The 18,483-nt window shown below is 37.1% G+C and overlaps 3 protein-coding genes and 2 long non-coding RNA genes across 6 annotated transcripts; 3 read left to right on the plus strand and 2 right to left on the minus strand.

Annotated features, from left to right (window-relative positions):
* Nucleotides 1–147: 147 nt before the first annotated feature.
* Nucleotides 148–841, plus strand: LOC110116989. 2 transcript variants are annotated; one of them, XR_002305664.2, is made up of 3 exons: nt 151–266; nt 565–733; nt 815–841. It is a non-coding gene; the product is annotated as an uncharacterized LOC110116989 (long non-coding RNA). The 2 variants fall into 2 exon arrangements; XR_007278592.1 differs by having other exon boundaries at nt 148–733.
* Nucleotides 842–1,929: 1,088 nt separating this feature from the next.
* LOC125501072 lies at nt 1,930–3,702 on the minus strand. Its single transcript, XR_007278593.1, has 2 exons — nt 2,459–3,702; nt 1,930–2,300 (listed from the first exon to the last, which is right to left on the minus strand). It is a non-coding gene; the product is annotated as an uncharacterized LOC125501072 (long non-coding RNA).
* Nucleotides 3,703–4,030: 328 nt separating this feature from the next.
* Nucleotides 4,031–9,735, minus strand: LOC105685875 (membrane-associated progesterone receptor component 1). Its single transcript, XM_048655904.1, has 4 exons — nt 9,594–9,735; nt 9,022–9,352; nt 8,094–8,243; nt 4,031–7,200 (listed from the first exon to the last, which is right to left on the minus strand). Exons 2-4 carry the CDS (start codon nt 9,329–9,331, stop codon nt 7,085–7,087), a joined length of 576 nt encoding a protein of 191 aa, XP_048511861.1. The 5' UTR covers nt 9,332–9,352; nt 9,594–9,735; the 3' UTR covers nt 4,031–7,084.
* A 94-nt stretch (nt 9,736–9,829) lies between these two features.
* On the plus strand, nt 9,830–15,572 carry LOC105685874 (GRB2-associated-binding protein 2). The gene is made up of 7 exons (XM_012400318.3): nt 9,830–10,127; nt 10,594–10,722; nt 11,247–11,433; nt 11,588–11,872; nt 11,974–12,696; nt 12,822–12,961; nt 13,042–15,572. Exons 1-7 carry the CDS (start codon nt 10,047–10,049, stop codon nt 13,279–13,281), a joined length of 1,785 nt encoding a protein of 594 aa, XP_012255741.1. The 5' UTR covers nt 9,830–10,046; the 3' UTR covers nt 13,282–15,572.
* Nucleotides 15,573–15,654: 82 nt separating this feature from the next.
* Nucleotides 15,655–18,313, plus strand: LOC105685873 (testis-expressed protein 10 homolog). Its single transcript, XM_012400317.3, has 5 exons — nt 15,655–16,170; nt 16,262–17,417; nt 17,564–17,801; nt 17,924–18,078; nt 18,181–18,313. The coding sequence occupies exons 1-5, from the start codon at nt 15,973–15,975 to the stop codon at nt 18,282–18,284; spliced, it is 1,851 nt and encodes a 616-aa protein (XP_012255740.2). The 5' UTR covers nt 15,655–15,972; the 3' UTR covers nt 18,285–18,313.
* The last annotated feature ends 170 nt before the right edge of the window (nt 18,314–18,483 follow it).

The raw sequence follows: 18,483 nt of genomic DNA on the forward strand, positions 1-18,483 counted from the left end.
GCTGCTGTTGATGAAAAGTTTTTCTACGCTTGTCAGAAAATGCCCGACTGGCCCGCTCCTTCGCCGTGTGGCTAGCGCCAATCCTTCATTGGTCCGACTGGTCACATGGCCTCCAACCTCTCGCCTATTGGTCCTTCGTGATCATCCACCAATTCTCTTCCTGACGTCACGGCGTAGGACGAAAACTTATAAACGCTAAACGCGCCTGCTGGCAGCATTCATTGGTGCACTGCATCGCTGCTCGGTTCTAGTTGCGGTGTCGCGAGGTATTCCACATTCTTCCTCCGTAATCTTCGTAACCTCTGTAACCTCTGTTTGAGTACACATGTATCAAGATTCTTCAATGAAATTAATCATCAAGTGTCTCAGACCCGATATTATATCGGGGTATGTGAGTTCCATCTCCGTGCGCAGCAACAATTCCCTTCGAAACTCCCTTCATAATTTTTTTAATTATTCGCATAATTATTCATTGTTAGGCTCTGTGCCGTCTTCCACCCTTGTTTTCCATCATTTTAGATTTAATTCTAATTATAAAATCTCTTTTTCAAAATCCGAATCCAGTCGAATCTATTATATGACGATTCAATGAATCTGATCGTCATATCGGACGGGGTGAAAATGTTGTCTCAAGATCAACGATTAGTATCACTAAAACATCCCGCTACGACGGAATTGATTTATTTGACTGTCACATGTGCGCAAGTCGACATAAAGTAACCGACACTTAAAAGTTGAGTTCGAACAAACTTCATAGGCTTTTCTCGAATTCTATATTTCATCGAATAAGTTAGTAATGTGCTCTCGTTTACAGGAGAAACATTCATTTCAGGCTGGATAGGAAAATATTGTCAATCCATCCCTTGCCTCGATACTGACTCCGCTGTGGCCTTCTGACGTAAATATAAATGAATTATCCAAACCTGAGAAATTTTTTAGTATGCTTTCGCGCCAATAACCAACTTTGATGTTCGTCAGTTCCAAACAAAACGACAATTCATTTATCAAAGGGTAACTTATTCAACAGAAAATGGAAGCAGAATGTTCGTAAAGGTCCTGTATAATTTATACTCTTCTCATGACAATTTTGAAAATTTGCTATCGATATTTACAACATTCTTAGAATGAGTATTTTTTAAACATGTTTGTGGGATTTGTTAAAGGCCTGAATTGTGTGAAACTCAAGTAACAACTTTTGAAATTGATGATAAACAGAGTCCTCGTTCAGCTGAGAAAAAAACAATAACGACTAAGAGAAGAAAGGACAGATAATGGTGTAATTGAGTTACGGAGTGTAATTTGAATACAGGGTAGTCTTCATTTGGCAGTCTACATTACAACTGTACAACTGGGCGAGGTACATGGCTGAAACGTTGAGAGTAGGCTGAAACAAAGAGTCCCCCTATTATTCGCCCGATTCAAGCGCCACTGGACGAACTGCTCAAGGTCGCGTCAGAATGTCAGGTTCCATTGTCTCGGGAGTTCCTTGCATGTTCCGTTGCACATTCGACGCGTGGTGGCTTAGGCACGTGTAAAGTTGACTCCGAGGGAAAACAATAACAAAGAGCAACGAAATGCGATGAACATATGATTTTCTACCTGCTTCCTTCAGCGGCATTTGTAAAGTAGCAAGTAGCAGTACATATCGAATAATGATGGCTTGGGGTCTTAAGACCCAAGAGGCGGGAGCCGCACGCGACGCTCGCAATCAGCATTTTAACCGCTACGGCGACGAATCACACCAGTGACCGATCATTGGGATTGAGAAACGGCGTTTGACGGGGTCCGGAGCGCGAGAACGAGGTGACGCCGTGGCAGCAGACAAATCTACGCTAGTTTTACTCCCAGCCGCTCTTTGTTGGGGTTCATCAAGGGACACCTGCGTGTAGCCTGCGTGTGGCCATTGGCCGTATGATTAAACTCTCAAGATTGATTTTACCTCACGATTTTATTTCGCACCTATTCGTTCGCTTGAGTTTACGTCTTTGATCTTCCTTAGAGACGATAAAAAATGGAGATACTGATGAAATGTTCATGATAATATGTGCTAGGCGGGACACTATAGATGCGCCATAAAAACCATCACTTCTTCACATGGGGATGCTACTTTACCACCTCACACCTGGTTTAACGGCATACCTTATAATTTACATGGATTCGCAGAGTTGTAGGTTGGCATAATTATGACTGATTTCAACCTTCCCTCGTCAGACACTTGTCCCTCGATCTATCGAGGCAATTAATCGTTATTATCAGTGTTGATTGCGGCTGTTTCGTTATAGTTCACGGCATCAACGTACCTTGAATCAATATAAAATAGATAAATCGAGTATATTTGCTTGACCAATTTTTTTAAGATCCATATCCAATTTGTTTGCTTTTCACAATTTGCTGAATGTCAAGATTTTCATTATTTACTGTTACCGAATAATTTCGGACATGAGGTAACTTCGCTTACTCAGGACTTCACTGATACAATCTCTTCCTGGTGGAATCGACTTCAGAGCCAACGATCCATCTCTTGATAACTACAGCTGTTCTATGCTGTCATTCGATTTATTTGCAGGCAATAGAACGAATTATGAGGCGAGTTTGTCCAAGCATTTTGAAATCCAAATTCTCGTTTATAATAAATGCTCCTCGAAGAATTTCGGGAAAAAGATCTGTCCTAGTGCGAGCTATTGGATTTTTTGCAATACCTGAAATCCGTTTCGCAGCTATGAGTATAAGAATTATTAGTTTAAAATTATGAATGTAGTGTATGAATATATACATATCTTTCTATCAAGTATGAAACGCGTTTTAAATTCGTCCATTGCATGGCTGTCGGGTAATGACACATAATTACGATGGTCGGTATACGCGAGGTCATCAGAGTTCAGGTTGTTCCCACCAATTTTTGGCTCCAAAAAAAGTGAAAATAATTATCTGCCTCGGTTTGGCTTCTAACTCTCAAATTGAACTCAGCCATGTATCCATAACATATATTCAACGTGACCGATAACTCATCCTTCTTATTCTAATTTCCTTCATCGATGAAAAAGTGTCAAACAACTGACTTCCTATGGAAAATAAAATGCATCGCTGAAACAAGTGTTTGTCAGACTCTCTTGTCTAAAAGATCTTCACAATTTCTATTCAAATTATTTCGCAACTTTCTCGCTGAGAAATTAACTAATTAAAAAGTTATCTGTTAGTTCTATGTGTAGACTTTATGCCAGAATGTGTTATCCTCCAGTTACATCCCTTAGCTCCACAGCGTTCCTCAAATACGAACTGCCCATCCGTCACTCATTGTCAGCCCACAAATGGAAATCGCAAAAGGTAAAAGCACAACTGGTAGTAAATGACTCTTGATCGATCGGCTCACCCCCCGATGTTGGCCTCCCTCCTTTCCCTAACTTCCGGTCGCTACGCATCGAATTGATGCGCGCGAGCCGCAAGTCACCCCGAGGAGATTGACGGCAATAAAAACGACCACATCGTTCTCAGGAAAACATCAAATAATTAAAAATAATATCTATACGTGTTCCGTTGATTGATGATTCACATCGCTGGTTAAATAGTGGTTTTTCTTGAACCTTCATGCATAATCTTCTTCGAAGATCACGTCGCTTGTAGAGTGGTTGGTATATTTACGACTATCCCATCGTAGGCCACAGCGTCAAGTGGTAAATACAGCTGTTGGTTAGACATTTTGGGCGCGTGGCGCTATCCCCACCACAAAACTGTTCACTTCCCGGTCTGCTCAAGACACTGATTCAAGATCACTGAATGCGTTGCGATGCGGTGATCTGAGATCCGACATTTCGATCTCTAGACTTTGATTTTTCCAGCAACAAAGCCACACGGTTACGGATAAACTGCGATTTATCCAGACACCTACAGATGTATTGTATGTACATGTATCATAAATATTAAAGATGCCTTTGGAGTCTCGTTTCAAGTAATGTTTAGAGACTTGCTGCTTTAGAAAAAGGCTTGAAATAGTGATTTCGCGAGGTAGAACTAAAATAAACTAGACAACATATTTAAAAGAAATAGTTTAATACAAAAAAAAAATCATTATGTTTTTGTATAGAAATAATACATCATACCACCCATTACCATTTTACAAATAGTCTTATAAATTGAAAAACAGGTCTTTGACATAAATACGAAATTTTCATTATCGATGAAATATTACGATACATAACATTTGTTGGGAATTTTTATTATTTAAATGTAAAATGCAAAATCAGAAGCAATAAGACTGTAGAACGTGAATTGCTTTCTCGATTTAATCTCCTCATTGAAACTCAGTTTTGATAACTCATCGAAATTAGACCACTTGCTGCATGGTATTTTATATCGCGTTAATTTTTCAGCTTTCAATGTACTAGGTACAATGTTTGATCTTACCAACTACAGCGTGCATAACCATTTCGAACAATGTGAAAACTGTGAGATAGAGACTGCTAGAGTTTCAACTTTACAAATCTTCAAACAAACAACACTTTATTGTAAACGTGCTTAATTTTTTAGTCAACAAGTCACTTCGAACAATTGAAAAAAAGCTAGAGTTGGTGTGAGGTAGTTTCCCATTCAGTTCAATAAAAATGTTTTGTCAAATATAAGGAACTGTTGCAGTAGGCATCAATGGTCAAATAACAACTATCTACCCCATAATCCCAGAGGAGAAATTAATAATAATCCACAGTGTATTTCAGTTACTCAAGATATAATTATGCGGAAAAGTTGGCTAAAAATATAATTTTACATTTATCCTTTGGTCAAAAACGTACTTGTGGAAAAATGAAATGTAATACTATTAGCCTTGGAGGTAATTTTGTTAGTTCAAAGTTCAGTCTTTTGTACAAGCTGAGTTTTCGTTCTTGAGAAACGAGTTTTGTTACTAGGAAAGTATACTAATCCGAATGAAAAATGCACCCGATTAAACATGAAAGCAGTACGGCAAAGCTATGGCTCATTAAGTAGTGGCCAAATGTCAATTTAATTTTGCAGCATTTTGATCAGTTGAAAAAAAAGTTACTCACGTTGCCACATTTATGTTATACTATAGAAATTGACCATCTCTGTGAAATACTATCAAACTGATCCAATTTGATCTTTTCACACAGGCATAAGAATTTCTTTTATATAATAGACAACGATATTGAAATTCCTACCATGTAACCTTTGCATACACATGACTAAAAATGGTTCTAATAGCTTACGCGTGTTGGATCCAATACAGATTTTGGGTACGTGTTTGCATTCGAGGTCTTACTGCTGAGTAATTTTTAATGTAGGCCCAAATTTTGATCTCCTCTATCACTATCTTTTTCGTTTGAAAGGCCAGTAGATTACAACGTTAAGCTTGGTAAGTATACCAGACCTGTCCTATAGTAAATAACAACTTCAGACTATCTTTGAGTGACTTCTGCACTATGATTAAAAAAATTCATTCATGAATGCATACATAGATCTGTTTGCATTGTATGAGGCCATGCCACATTTGCTGTAGTGTCTGCAGTGATGAATAAAATAAGGACATCAGGCAAGACCACCGAGCCATATGTAATCTTTTCTATTTCACCTCAGATTCAGCGTTGTTAGAGAAATGCAATAGTTTGTGGAAAATACTAAGAAATAAGTGTTGTTCAATTGTAATTTAAGTCGATATTTTGAACAGTGAGAAAGATTACATTAAGACGAAGTTTTCGTTTACTAGATTGCAGAAACAAACAATTATGCTAAAACTTCGTAACTCTTTTTATACATATTCCATTTTGTGTTTTTCACTCATTTGTTAAAACTACCTAACGTTACCTATTAATCGACGAATTAATTTGTAATGAATTGTTTTTATTATTAATTTACATTCAACAATTCGCTTTATCTCATTGATTTTAATTACTTACATTTCCACCTCAATCATCAATCCTATCCAGTAAAAAATATTACAAGTTCGAATTACAAACGTGACATGTGCTAATATATATATATAATAATTGTTGATATTGCTAGAGTTACGTTAAAACACGCAATTGTTTAAAATGTGTCCTAAATTTCCATGAAATAATTATACGTATATTATAGTTCTTGTGGTACAACTTGAATTTTTACAAACACGGTGCCATATTTTCAAATCAAAATTTTTCAATTACTGAAATTGCAGCAATGCCAAATTTTGAACTAGAGATTTTCGATAACATGATCTTAATCCATCTGTTCGAGTATAAACTTCATTGCCCTAAACATTCTGGATTATTGATAAAAATAGTAAATGTCACTTCAATTAAACTCACAAGCCTGGTATTTATACTCTGTTGAATTGTAAAGTAAATATAGAGTGGATTATTCAGGCTATTCTGTGTGAGATAAATTTCAGTAACCTGAGAATCATTAATTTTTCTCGAATATTTTGATGTTGACATTAAAGATGTTGAATGAATTTGTACCAAAGACATATTACATACCATCAGATGTGAGAACACAGGGTGATCCTCAGCTACAAACAACAGTTGCAAAACTGAAAGCCTCATAGTAAATAGCTCGTCATTCTCTTTAGAATATTGTGCTCTTGAAAAATCCAAAATTACATGAAACAAATAGTGCAATCTTTCACATTTATGTATCCACAAACTTTTATGAAATTGACAAACAGCCTGCATCATCAATAACTCCATGATTATCCCACATCAATTCCTGATTACGACTACTCAATCAGATCGATCACCTTATAACATCAGTTCAACCCTCTAATCCACGATCCAGTCCATTTTGGAAGTGTTTCACTAATGAACAGGATATTTTCGAACCACCACATAGCTTATTTCAATAGCCAATAACAGTAATATCACGGCAAAATTTTGATTCGAAAACAGAAGGAACTGATTCTCAAATCAAGTTTCTCTGCAATATGTGTTATAGTATCACGAATAGACATAATCTTATTAATTGTTTAGTAAATAGCACAGCATGCAATGAAACGACCGCAACTGTTTTTGCGGCTCATATTTATAACTCTCTGATCAATTTCCAATACGCGAACAGTATTTATAATTGGGTTTCTTTTTGTTTGTATCGCTTGATAGAGTGGTCATTCGTACTTGGATTTGGATTCAGCTTCTTGCTGGCTACCTTCCTCTTCTTCGTCGGAATAATTCGTTGGTAATTCACCAGGCTTCAAAAGTCGTCCAACGTATTCGTACTTTTCTAAAAAAGTACATTAAAGTTGTTAATCTGTGAAGCCAGTGTCTCTTCTCGAATTTTTAGGTAATCTTTAACTGGAGGTCGAAAAGTGTCTCATTACAAGTGGAATTTCAGGAACAAAGCCGTAGTATCAAGTTTCAATAACGTTCCACACAGCTTTTATTTAATAAATGCCAAACCTAATTTGCTTTTCTCAGCAAGGTCTAAGTAAGTGAAGTATCATTGATATAGGCATTGGCCAAAATGAGAAATAGAAGCAATCTCATATTATGCAGGCCTTGAACATTGGTCTCATGAAATTCATTTGGTGAATATGAATGACAAGTAGGACGCTGGACCAACTACGTATCTGAGATCTTAAATTTGGTGTCAATTTTTGTCTTTGACTTTTGATTGCTCTATTGGACAGGCCATAGAAACTGCTTAATTTTCTTGATTGAATAGATTGTTAAACAATTTGATTTCGACTGGTACAATTTATTTGGCTTGTTGCTATATCGTACTAACATGGTGTTAATATTATCACTTACTAGAAAAAACAATTATTCACCTCAACATAAACTTTGAAAGGGATGTATCCGACAGAATTTGAGTTATAAAATGATCGGTGAAGATAAGTTTTATCGCTGCAGAAAAATAATGATATTAGTTTTAGGGGCTTTTTTCCAGGGAAGGTGACATTCGATCTCTGTTGAGTTATGCTTATTTCACAACCGTAATCGTGAGACATGATTATGGAAAAAGATGAAAAGATTGTAACTGGAAAATGTTTTATATTGAAAGATGCCGATTCATGCAGAGGCAACATGGGACAGGAAAATTACCCCAGAGTCAATAGGGTCGGTCGTGTGAAGTAATAATAATGCAGACACTTTTCTATTGCTTTAAGTTTTAACCTTTGAACTGTTCCTCCCACTCCCTGACGGAATCCATTTCTTCAGCTCTCAAATCACTTAGATCATCGTAAACGTCTGGCCCTGGGACTATGGAAAAAGTACCAAGCCCACGACTCGCATCCCTGCCTCCAAATACTGCGTAAGGTCCACCTGGAGAAAAGCAGAGATGATATATTTCCATCGCAAACTTGACACATCGAGTTGCTGCATATGTAGCATCTAAAATCAAGCTGTGGTCCAGCAATTCAGTTGTAATTTAGAGTTCATCAGACTATTCTGCTAAACGTTTTCAACCAACAAACTGGGGACTAGAAGAAATGAAGCAGAAGCTATTGCTTAGGTGTTGCAGTTGTAACCACCTGTGGATTTCATGATGATAGTGCCATATATAATCATCAACTTGAACAATCATATCTTGCTATACACTCTTTTAAGAGCATTATCTAAATGGGTCAAGATATATTTGTGATGCAGGTTTGATACTAATATAACGACAGTGAAAACCAACTTTTTGATGTTTGAATTCCTAAAGAATTGTCAGCAATATAAACGACACAGATGTTGATAATTTCGGCCTTGGAACGTGAATTCGAATCAACAATAGGTTTCCCAAGGCAGAATGAATGCAATAAACACGTTGAGAAATTTGGTGGCTGAAGGAAGTTCGATGATTATGAGGAAAATGGCTCTGAAAAATTGGTTACAGGGCAAAAACTCCGGAAATTTCATAAGAAAATATTGAGCGTCATCGTTGGAACTAATACAGCCGCACATCAATTTAATGCTCGTCATCGTATTACGCAGTGATATCGGACCGGCGATAAACGTCGTATACAGACAGAAATGTGTATACGCGCGGCCTGTGGAGCAATATTGAAATCGAGCAGTACTATGATATCGCAATTTTATTTAATGGATGTAAAATTACCAGGTCCATAAAACCTGCGTCCTCGTGTAACGTCGTAAACACTACCATTGATTGCCATCAAAACTCGTTTGTCAGGACCGTTTCCATTGTACGGCTTTAATTCCTCCACTGTAAAGTCCCGTTTGATTTTCGGCAATTCTGGTTCGATGGGTGCTGGCCCGTGAACATTAGTTTTGTGTTTGAGAATTTTGTAAACGAGCAAGGTTATAAGTCCAACCAATATTATGTTCAGAGGGGACGTCAATATTTCATTAAAAACACTGGTTACACGGAGGAGCCACTCGGCAGAGACCCCGTTCTCTTCGGCCATTTTAAGGAGGGCTGACGGATCCTGACAACAGACAACAGACAACTGATCAGCCACTCTCCAGTGCGAGCTCTTTGGTGCGAACCACCAACACAAATTATAACCGAATTCCGAGAGCCGTACGGTGCCCCTCCCGAAGCTACGTTACGGTCCGAAGTTCGCCGTCCAGAGTTTTCTTTCTTTCAGTTTTGTGGCGCTTTAACGATTCCAGCGCTACCGTCACCGCTCACCGTCACTGAAATTCTTTACCTGTGTCTACACCTACCCTTATTTTTTAGTAAGATAGCGTTGTAAATTTCAGTCGATAAGTTTGGAAGACAGCCCTTTAACAATAACGTTGGAGTTATGTCAGTAACAGTGTTCGGAGCACGGGCACCGTGGTTGCGATAGAGTCATAACTGCGACCGTTTCGAAATGTACATGTCTTTTCCCACTTTTCCTTTATTCGATAACTTAAACTAACGTCTACTACAAAGCTAGATATACACCATTACAAACATCTGTCATCTGTACCGTGGACTGTTGGAGGTGGAGTCTTTGATTATAGATGTGTAAGTTGTTGGTTGTGACCGTGTATCAAGATTAATACTTGTCGCAAGACATTGCGCGTGTGTCTGCTAGAAATAGATAAATAGATCGACTGCGTCTCCGTGTTGGTGCTCGACTCTCCGGAATGATGTATCATTAATTCTCACGACTCATTAAAGAGTGTGTGGGCATGGATGCGATCAAAACGAGTCAAGAAATCGTCCACGAAGGCTGGCTCATCAAATCGCCACCTTCGAAATTGTGGAGGGCGGTAGGTTTCCTCAAATTTTACTCCAATCTCAAACATATCATTGTTTACGTTAACCAAAACTTACTTTCTCTCAAACGTCATTCGTACTTGTTCTTCCATGATTTCACCATATCTATAATATTATTTTTGCCCATGATGCATTTTTGAGTTCGTTATTACCCCTAACAATTTTTGTGAAACTATCCTCCGCTTAACCTAATGGGCGAAATCAGGAAAGTTCATTCATCACTTTACTCTGAATATTTTTTGTAAAGTTCAAAGATATCGCATAGTCATTCTTTTCAACTTTTCACTCCATATCTTTCATTGCACTTGTGTGATAAATGGATCACATTTACGCTATGTTACTGAAGTATGAAAAAATTAAGTCACTTGATACCCATTTGTCAAGTAATTCGTGATTTTTAAAGTTTCATGAATTCTTAAAAGCATTAGACTTTAAACTTATTAAAGAACTCTGTCACAGAGATGGAGAAAACGCTGGTTCGCTCTACGGCACAGTGGAGAGTTGCCTGGGCAATACTTCTTGGAATACTATACGGATAGACGTTGCCGCAAGTTGAAAGGTCGGATAGATTTGGATCAATGCGAGCAGGTGATTACACTCATGCTGAAATCAGAGGAGGATTTGTAATGTAACAACTTCTTGTTATACAGGATGACTCATTTAAAACTCCGTACCTTGAATATCTCAAGTTGTTCTCTTCCAACAAGCAATATATTTTGAACTCAATTGTTGCAGTCTTCAATGGCTCACAAAACCATTTTCTTTGTCTCTTGCGTCCTTTGAGATAAATGAAGTTTTGAATTAAACCTGTTGTTTCTGATTTTAATCAAGGGGCAACTTTTTCAACAAAAGGAAAATTGATTATTCATAATTGTAAAGCCAGCGGAACATATAACAATAAAATTCCAAGTTTTACTAATTTCATAATGATTTAAAACATTGCTTTGTGATATGCTGCAATCTTGACATGCGTGCAGAATTTTTTTCTGCTAATGTCTCTATAATAGTGTATCGTAGGTCTCTAGACAGGATGTACACACGCCCATTAAATATATTTGGTGCAAGGTTTATATTTGTCATATTATCAGCTGGTTTTATGAACATATGCGCAGGTGGATGCTGGCTTGAGGTTTGAGAATAGAAAGCAAAAATACCAATTTATGTTTGACGTCAAGACTCCAAAGAGGACCTATTACCTGGTCGCAGAAAGTGAAGCCGACATGAACAAGTGGGTAGATGCAGTTTGCCAAGTCTGTGGCCTCAAAGCCTACACACAGGATGAGGAACAACAATGTCAGAGTAAGTTTTGATGAGAATTTGCTTCACTAACTTTAACTGATAACTGCTGATGCAAAAACAGATCCCTGCTCTCAGTAACGGCAATTGTCTCAGTGTTGAAACACCGTCCAGTGAATAAAAAATGAATGTGATAGACGTTTCTCTCTTCATACAGTGTTTCAGTTTGAGTCTCAAGAATCGCCTCCAATCTCACCAACTGGTACCATCTCTGGTCCTTACATTCCTATCAGCGAATGCATTTCTGGTAGATCATTGAATGATGCCAGCTCTCTGAGTTCAGCTATGGGTCAGGGCAGGGCGCAATTTAGCGATGCGCCAAGATGGAATGCTCCCTCACCTCCCAGATCACCAACCACAACTGATGCCGAAAGTGTTTTCACCGATGACGAATGGACTGCACCAGTGCCTAGCGTCAATTGGGAAACCTTTCCAACTAACAGTTAGTAGATGAATCATAATTATACCAAATATATTCGCCATATCTTGATCATGAACATCGAGGACATAAAGCATTACTGACATCTGAATGATTTACATCAGCTGAGCGCAGATCAAGCCATCCGTCTGGGGAGGCTGAAATTGGCTCGTGGAGTGTCATGAAACGATTTGGGAAGCTTCAAATTGTTGACTCAACAACCCCTCCAGCAGTTGAAAAGATTCCAGCTCCACCTCGACCCCCTAAACCACCTCACATGGCGCCTGAAAATTTTGGTCACAATTATCTTAATCTGGACAGCGCTACGGAAAGTTCAAAACCTACAACACCTGCTACACCTGCTCCATCTACGCCGGCTACCGCGATTGTGACTGATGAAACCTACGACTTTCCACGGTCGCATCAACCAGGGCCAAATAAAGATTTGAACGCAAATACAGCTGGGCGACCAGCTAGGCATTGTTATTCAAATGCTGCACCAACGAGTACAGATGGCCACGTTTTTAGTTATGACTTTCACGATGACGAACCATCCAGTCCACGTTCAGAATGTTCAGCAACGGCAACTTACTCTAATTTGCCAAGCCCTTTGACTTCAGACCCTTTGAATACTGTACCAAGCACAATGCCACCACCCCCACCAGTTGTTCATAGAGACTTGAAACCAGGCAGGAGGACTAGCGACTCAACCTCAATTATCAGCAACGAACCATCACCTGGCCCCATTTTGCCTGTACCAGAATTGAGCTCAACTGAACATTCACCTGCTGAACCACCTAGTATTAATAGGAAGCTTAAACCTTCACTTGCAAAGTCACCTCTTGATGGTAAGTTGCCTAGGGCCAGTATACAATACATCTGATTATTAAGTAGTACCCAAGTATATTTTCTTCAATGCCAAAGTAAGATATGCTGGGTAATTGAATAATCTTTGTTCGAAATATTACCATAGGTCCATTACAACTGGCATCACCGCCAGGAAAAGGCAGAATACGTGCAGCACCCAGTCCTACACCACCGTTGCATTCTTTGTCCGCTCGACATCAGTCAACATCAGATGAGGATAACAATGCTTACGATGACAAAGAAGAGGTACGAATATGTTTCCTCCACTTTGTTTTCGTTCGTCAGATAAATGAGGATTATTACATAGTTTATTTTTTGATGTCCAGATCTACTTCTTCCAAGACAAGAACAAGTTCATCCCTGCTTCGCATCGCTCTATGGAAGCTCTGCAATATCTTGATCTAGATCTTGGAGCAAGTTTCATGTCACCACCTTTGCCATCTGCCCAATCACCACCAAATACAACTGTCTACAAAACTGTAGACTTCTTCAAAACTAAAGCATTCAATCGAACTAGACAACGAGTAGAGGAGGAGCGAAAGCAGTGCACCGCTGAATTAACGTAATCCTATTGTATTTTTTTTTTTATGCAGTATGCCGTAGTTGAATCGACAATTATATCAAGTATACGGCATGCGGTATGGCTTCAATTCTGTTCACATCGTAGGACAAAATTGACAATGGTAAGTTACTCTCTTTGATTACAACAACCATGACTGAATCCCTGTTATGTCTCCAGGAAAAAACAATCTAGGCACACTGAGCTCGTTTTCTCTCATATATGCATCCTTAGCTGAACACATCAATGCTAAAATGTTTTTAGACAGGGAATAAGAATGCAGCCTATAACTTTTATTATTTTGCAATATTATGCATTCGACCTTTTTGTAAATAATCGCTCAGCAATCATTAAAAGACTACCAATACGGGTCATGTAGTGTCGATCACAGAAAGTAGATACTTTCACCTGATAATGACAAAGCTCACGGAGCATCGATGACGATTGCCTATGCTTATAGGTGACAGATTTGTATGCGTCTTTGTAATAATACTATGGTGCTGAATTAATCTCGGTTAAAAATCTCAAATACGATGATATTCATACGCTGATGCAATTAATATCATTCTGGGCTGATTGTGATTTCTATTGATTGTATAATATGAAAAAGTATGTGCAAATCAGCAAAGTAGACATTCCTTTATTCTTTGCAATATTTAAATACTGCATTTGATCGTGGGCACAGAGAAAGGCTCATATCTGAGTGATTGTTTGCTATCTAATTCTAGGCATTATGATGTTCATTAGCTACTTTGTTAGAAGAAATATGAGAGTTGTTGGAGTTGAATAGCAATATTTTAATAACCAAAAATATAACATTAAATTTAATAATAACTCCGAAAGTGATAGGATAAAGTGTCTTTGTTATAAATCTGCAATCGCGTATATAATCTGTAGAACTATAGAGAAATACAATTTCTTATGGAATTTTTACAAAGTTGAAGCTGAAACTCATAGAATAATTTGGTATTGAAATGTCAATCGTTTCAACGTATAGGATTTAGAAACAAAAAGAAACATTTTTTAGTGTATACACCATTAGATTAGTGATTATAAATATATTCTTGATTTTTCTGACCGGTACTATATTTTATGCAGTGTGATGAATTTGGATCCTGCAACGAATTTCAACTCCCATATTTCGTATTAGTTGATGAAATTCATACCCTCTATAAGCATATTGCTCTTAGCTAGTATTTAGTAAATAAATATATTATAAATATAATATAATTCAATTTGTTTTCATCTGTCGTCAAAGCGTGCTTGAATTTGTCTGACCTAAAATATTTCGTCAAGCATTTAACAGAATTGTTGAGTCAAAAATATTGAGTTTTATTATTTCATCATATCAGCAATTTAGACAAAGTTGAAACACCGATTTAAAACCTCAATGTACTGATCTTTTCCCATTTCTGACAATAACGGTTTTTTGCACCGAGTACGGTGAATCATCAGGTACAATCCAGACACTTCTGTAACATTGATAAACGTGTATAAGCACAGATAAATCACAATATTACCTGATATCGTGTTTGACGAAAATAGATATTATGTAAAGACACTGTATGCCATACATATTATGCATATACATATACACCTATGGTGCCTATATGTATATAGGTATATACACACCCCATTATATTGTAGGTCGTGTATTATACACACTTCTATTTTTATAAATAACAATATTTTAATACCTTTTTTATCGATAGGGTTTTTCTGTTGATATCTAAATGATGCGGCGATAATAGTTGATGAATCGAATAACGTGTAATTATAGTATAGGCAAATTCAATTCTTGTTTGTGAGTTATCTTCATTTAGTTGGACTGCGATTTTTGATGTCAAAATAATGTGACTGAATTTCAAAAATCGAAGGATTACAATTGTAGGAGTCACGATGCGGCTTCCGACCTATTATGAGTCTCTGTCGATTTTAAAATTTGCAGAAGTGCAATATGTTGCAAAAAATTGTTGAAACACAATGTGGGAGCAAATAGTTAATGATCAAAATAAGAAACGACGAACAATATTAGAATAACAAGTACCAATATTAATAACGTTTGAAGCAGAGCTTCAAATTTGTAAAAAGCTACAAATGACAGATTGTGCAAGTTTTTTATACAATATCCCACCAATATTACCTTTTAGATAATAGTATCAACAGTATGTTTACAGAAAATGAAATAATTATGTTATTTCACTAACCGCGCACAATACGTTGAACGAAGCATATCGGCAATATTTTAATGCAAATACATATAACGAAAATATGAAGAATAAATACATCTCAAAATAAGACATGGTTATTCATTTCGATGTCTCTATTCATACATAAATTAAAGTATATGTGACCTTTTTCTCAACGATGCGACGACACGATCAATATCCAGGATGCATGACACCAACCTCCATTAACGTCTTTCAGAGTCGCAGCATTTTAAATTACTTATGATAAGAAACGTTTACAGGACTGTAAACATCACACGGAAGCCCGGCCAGTGTCAATTAAAGATATAATTGCAAATATAACATATTACCTGGTGAGCGGTATCATAATCGGTGTCTTTTGAATGCACGTGGATCTCGTGGATCACGGTCAAGAACTGTAGTTTGTTTTTCATAACCTCAAAAAGTCAGACCATCATTGCTCTGGAAGAGTATAACACGTGTCGGTATTTCGAAATACATAACACAAGATGGGTAAAGGGCACAGGCATAAAAAAAATCTAAAGTCTGAAAAAGCGAAAGTTAAGTTGAAAACCAAAACTAAACAACTTCCTAAAGGTCTCAACGTGACAGACACTTCTTTTAAAGTGAAAAAGATTCTGTTACGAGAACAGTTGAAAACACAAAATGAAGATGAATTAGTTAGTCGGCGGAATCTTAATATCAAGGTAAATGCATGCTCTTAACATCGCCTTTAAAATAATTTTGTGTTTTTAAAACAATGCGTCATGTTTGATTGATGCATTTGGTATTTCACAGGAGTTGATGACCCGATTACAACATTACAACAGTACTGTTCGTCAAGAGGCTGTAAGAGGATTAAAAGAAATTTTGTGCCAGCATTCAGAGAAAATTCTGAGCTCACAACTTCATTCATTATTGCGGAGCATTTCTGCCTTGTCTTTGGACAAAGAAAAAAGCGTGCGAAGAGATTCTTTGAAAATTTTAAAACTCATTTTGAAACCTGTGTCAAATGATGAACTTGAACCATTTTTCGATATTCTAATATCGTACCTGAGCTGTGCTATGACACACATAGATCCAAATATCAAAGAAGATTCTCTTTCTTTTCTTGATGTTTTGGCTGAAAACTGTGGTGCCTTGCTAGCCCGAAATAGTCCCAAAGTTTTACCTAATTTCTTGGATATGATTTCAAAGTTGCAAACAGACTCTAAACTTGAGAGAACATTGACAATATCACTCAGTTCTAAACAGACAAGTATCAAGTGGCGAATCAATGTTCTGAGCCGATTGGGTACCATATTGACTTCGATAGTTAATGTGAAAAGGCACCAAAAACCAAATGATAATGATTTTAGTTCAGCATCGAATATAATAGAAGTAACTGAACATACATTGCATATCCCACTGTTCAGAAAGAATTATTTGAAGAATTGTCAATTCAACTATACTAAAGCGCAGGAGCTCAATCCTCGGACTAGCAATTGTTCAGATCTTGAAGAATTGCAGGAATTTATTAAAGTTTTAATGCCGTTGATGATTGAAAGTTGGTTGGAAGTTGCCCCAAAGCAAAATAAAGTAGCTCAATCAAACCTTGTAATTACTACTGAGGGGTCGACGCTGTTGAGTACTATCATGAAAATAATGGAACTATTAATTGAATATATCGACATAGTCGAATCCCAATGGGATGTACATACAATTAGTCTTTGGTTTGTTGCCAACTTTCGAAGTATGGTCGATAAGAATATTATTGAGAATTTTCCGTATTGCCTGACAAAGCCAGTTGCCCACTTGAAGAAAAGACAAGTCGATTTTATGGACTTACCAAATACTAAGTGCTTGGAACAAAATATAGCCATTTGTCATGTATACATATGGCTATCGAGTTTTACGGACGTCCATGTTCCTTTTTCCAGAGATGTATCCTTACGAATTCTCCAATATCTAAATGGTGAATATTAAAAGAAAAATGGGACAGTTGAATTAATAATGTTGACAAATTGTAATCCATTTGTGATCATGAATATGTGATCATACATAGTTCAGATGTTCAATCGCGATCAACCTGATTCCTAAGTCTAAATATTATTTTTACAGAAAGAATAGAAGATTGGGCCAGCAAAGATAACTCAGCACTACCTCATTTAACAAGATGTTTAAAATGTCTGCTACTTCGAGCAAGTAAAGTTTGGTATCATAATAAAGTTGACTTGGGAACAACATTACAAGCTTTAATTAATGCTGTTTCGATACATTCAAAGAAGGAACTACGCTCACAAATGTTTTCAATTCTCACCAAAATTGTTATGGATCATGACTTGACTGAACTACACAGGTGACATTATCATTGACTAGCAAAATACGTCATTGTTGTTGTTATTGGTGGTAGCGTAATAACTACATCGATTGGACCATGATTAAAGCACAAAATAAGTTCATATATTCTTCATGTTGCAGCGAGCCCGCATTCAAAGAGTTTATCGTTTCCTTGCCAAATTTATTACTTGCTCGTTCTATACAAGAAAACTCTATCAAAATGCTGATCCGGGTAGTCCTGCAACACAGAGGGTGGGTTGAAGATATTCTTCGGGAAAAACATGAAGAAATCATTCGTAAGTAACTTTCATTCTTATTGGTACAGTTAAACTTTGTCCAATATACCAGACGTCATACACCAGAATGACAGCTTGGTACTCTGAAATTACGTATTGCAGAAAATGCGAAGCGTATTGACATCATTGGTTCAGAAGATGAAAACCGTTCTCGCCTTTCCATATGCAATCTCTTTTACTTCATGGACGGTCAAGTGTATTACTAAACTTATACTGTATAAAAATGTTGAACATATTCTCTTGTACTTTTTTTTTCATCAATTAACAGTCGATATCACTAGAAACCGAAACTGCTAAATTTGAAATTAAATCCTATGCATCATACTTTACAGTTCAATTCATTAGGAATTTTTTGCTCAAAAAACCCATTCGTAAATTTAGGTACCGAAATTGACACAATGCCCG

The sequence above is a fragment of the Athalia rosae genome, chromosome 5 (assembly GCF_917208135.1).
Source record: "Athalia rosae chromosome 5, iyAthRosa1.1, whole genome shotgun sequence".
NCBI lineage: Eukaryota > Metazoa > Arthropoda > Insecta > Hymenoptera > Athaliidae > Athalia > Athalia rosae.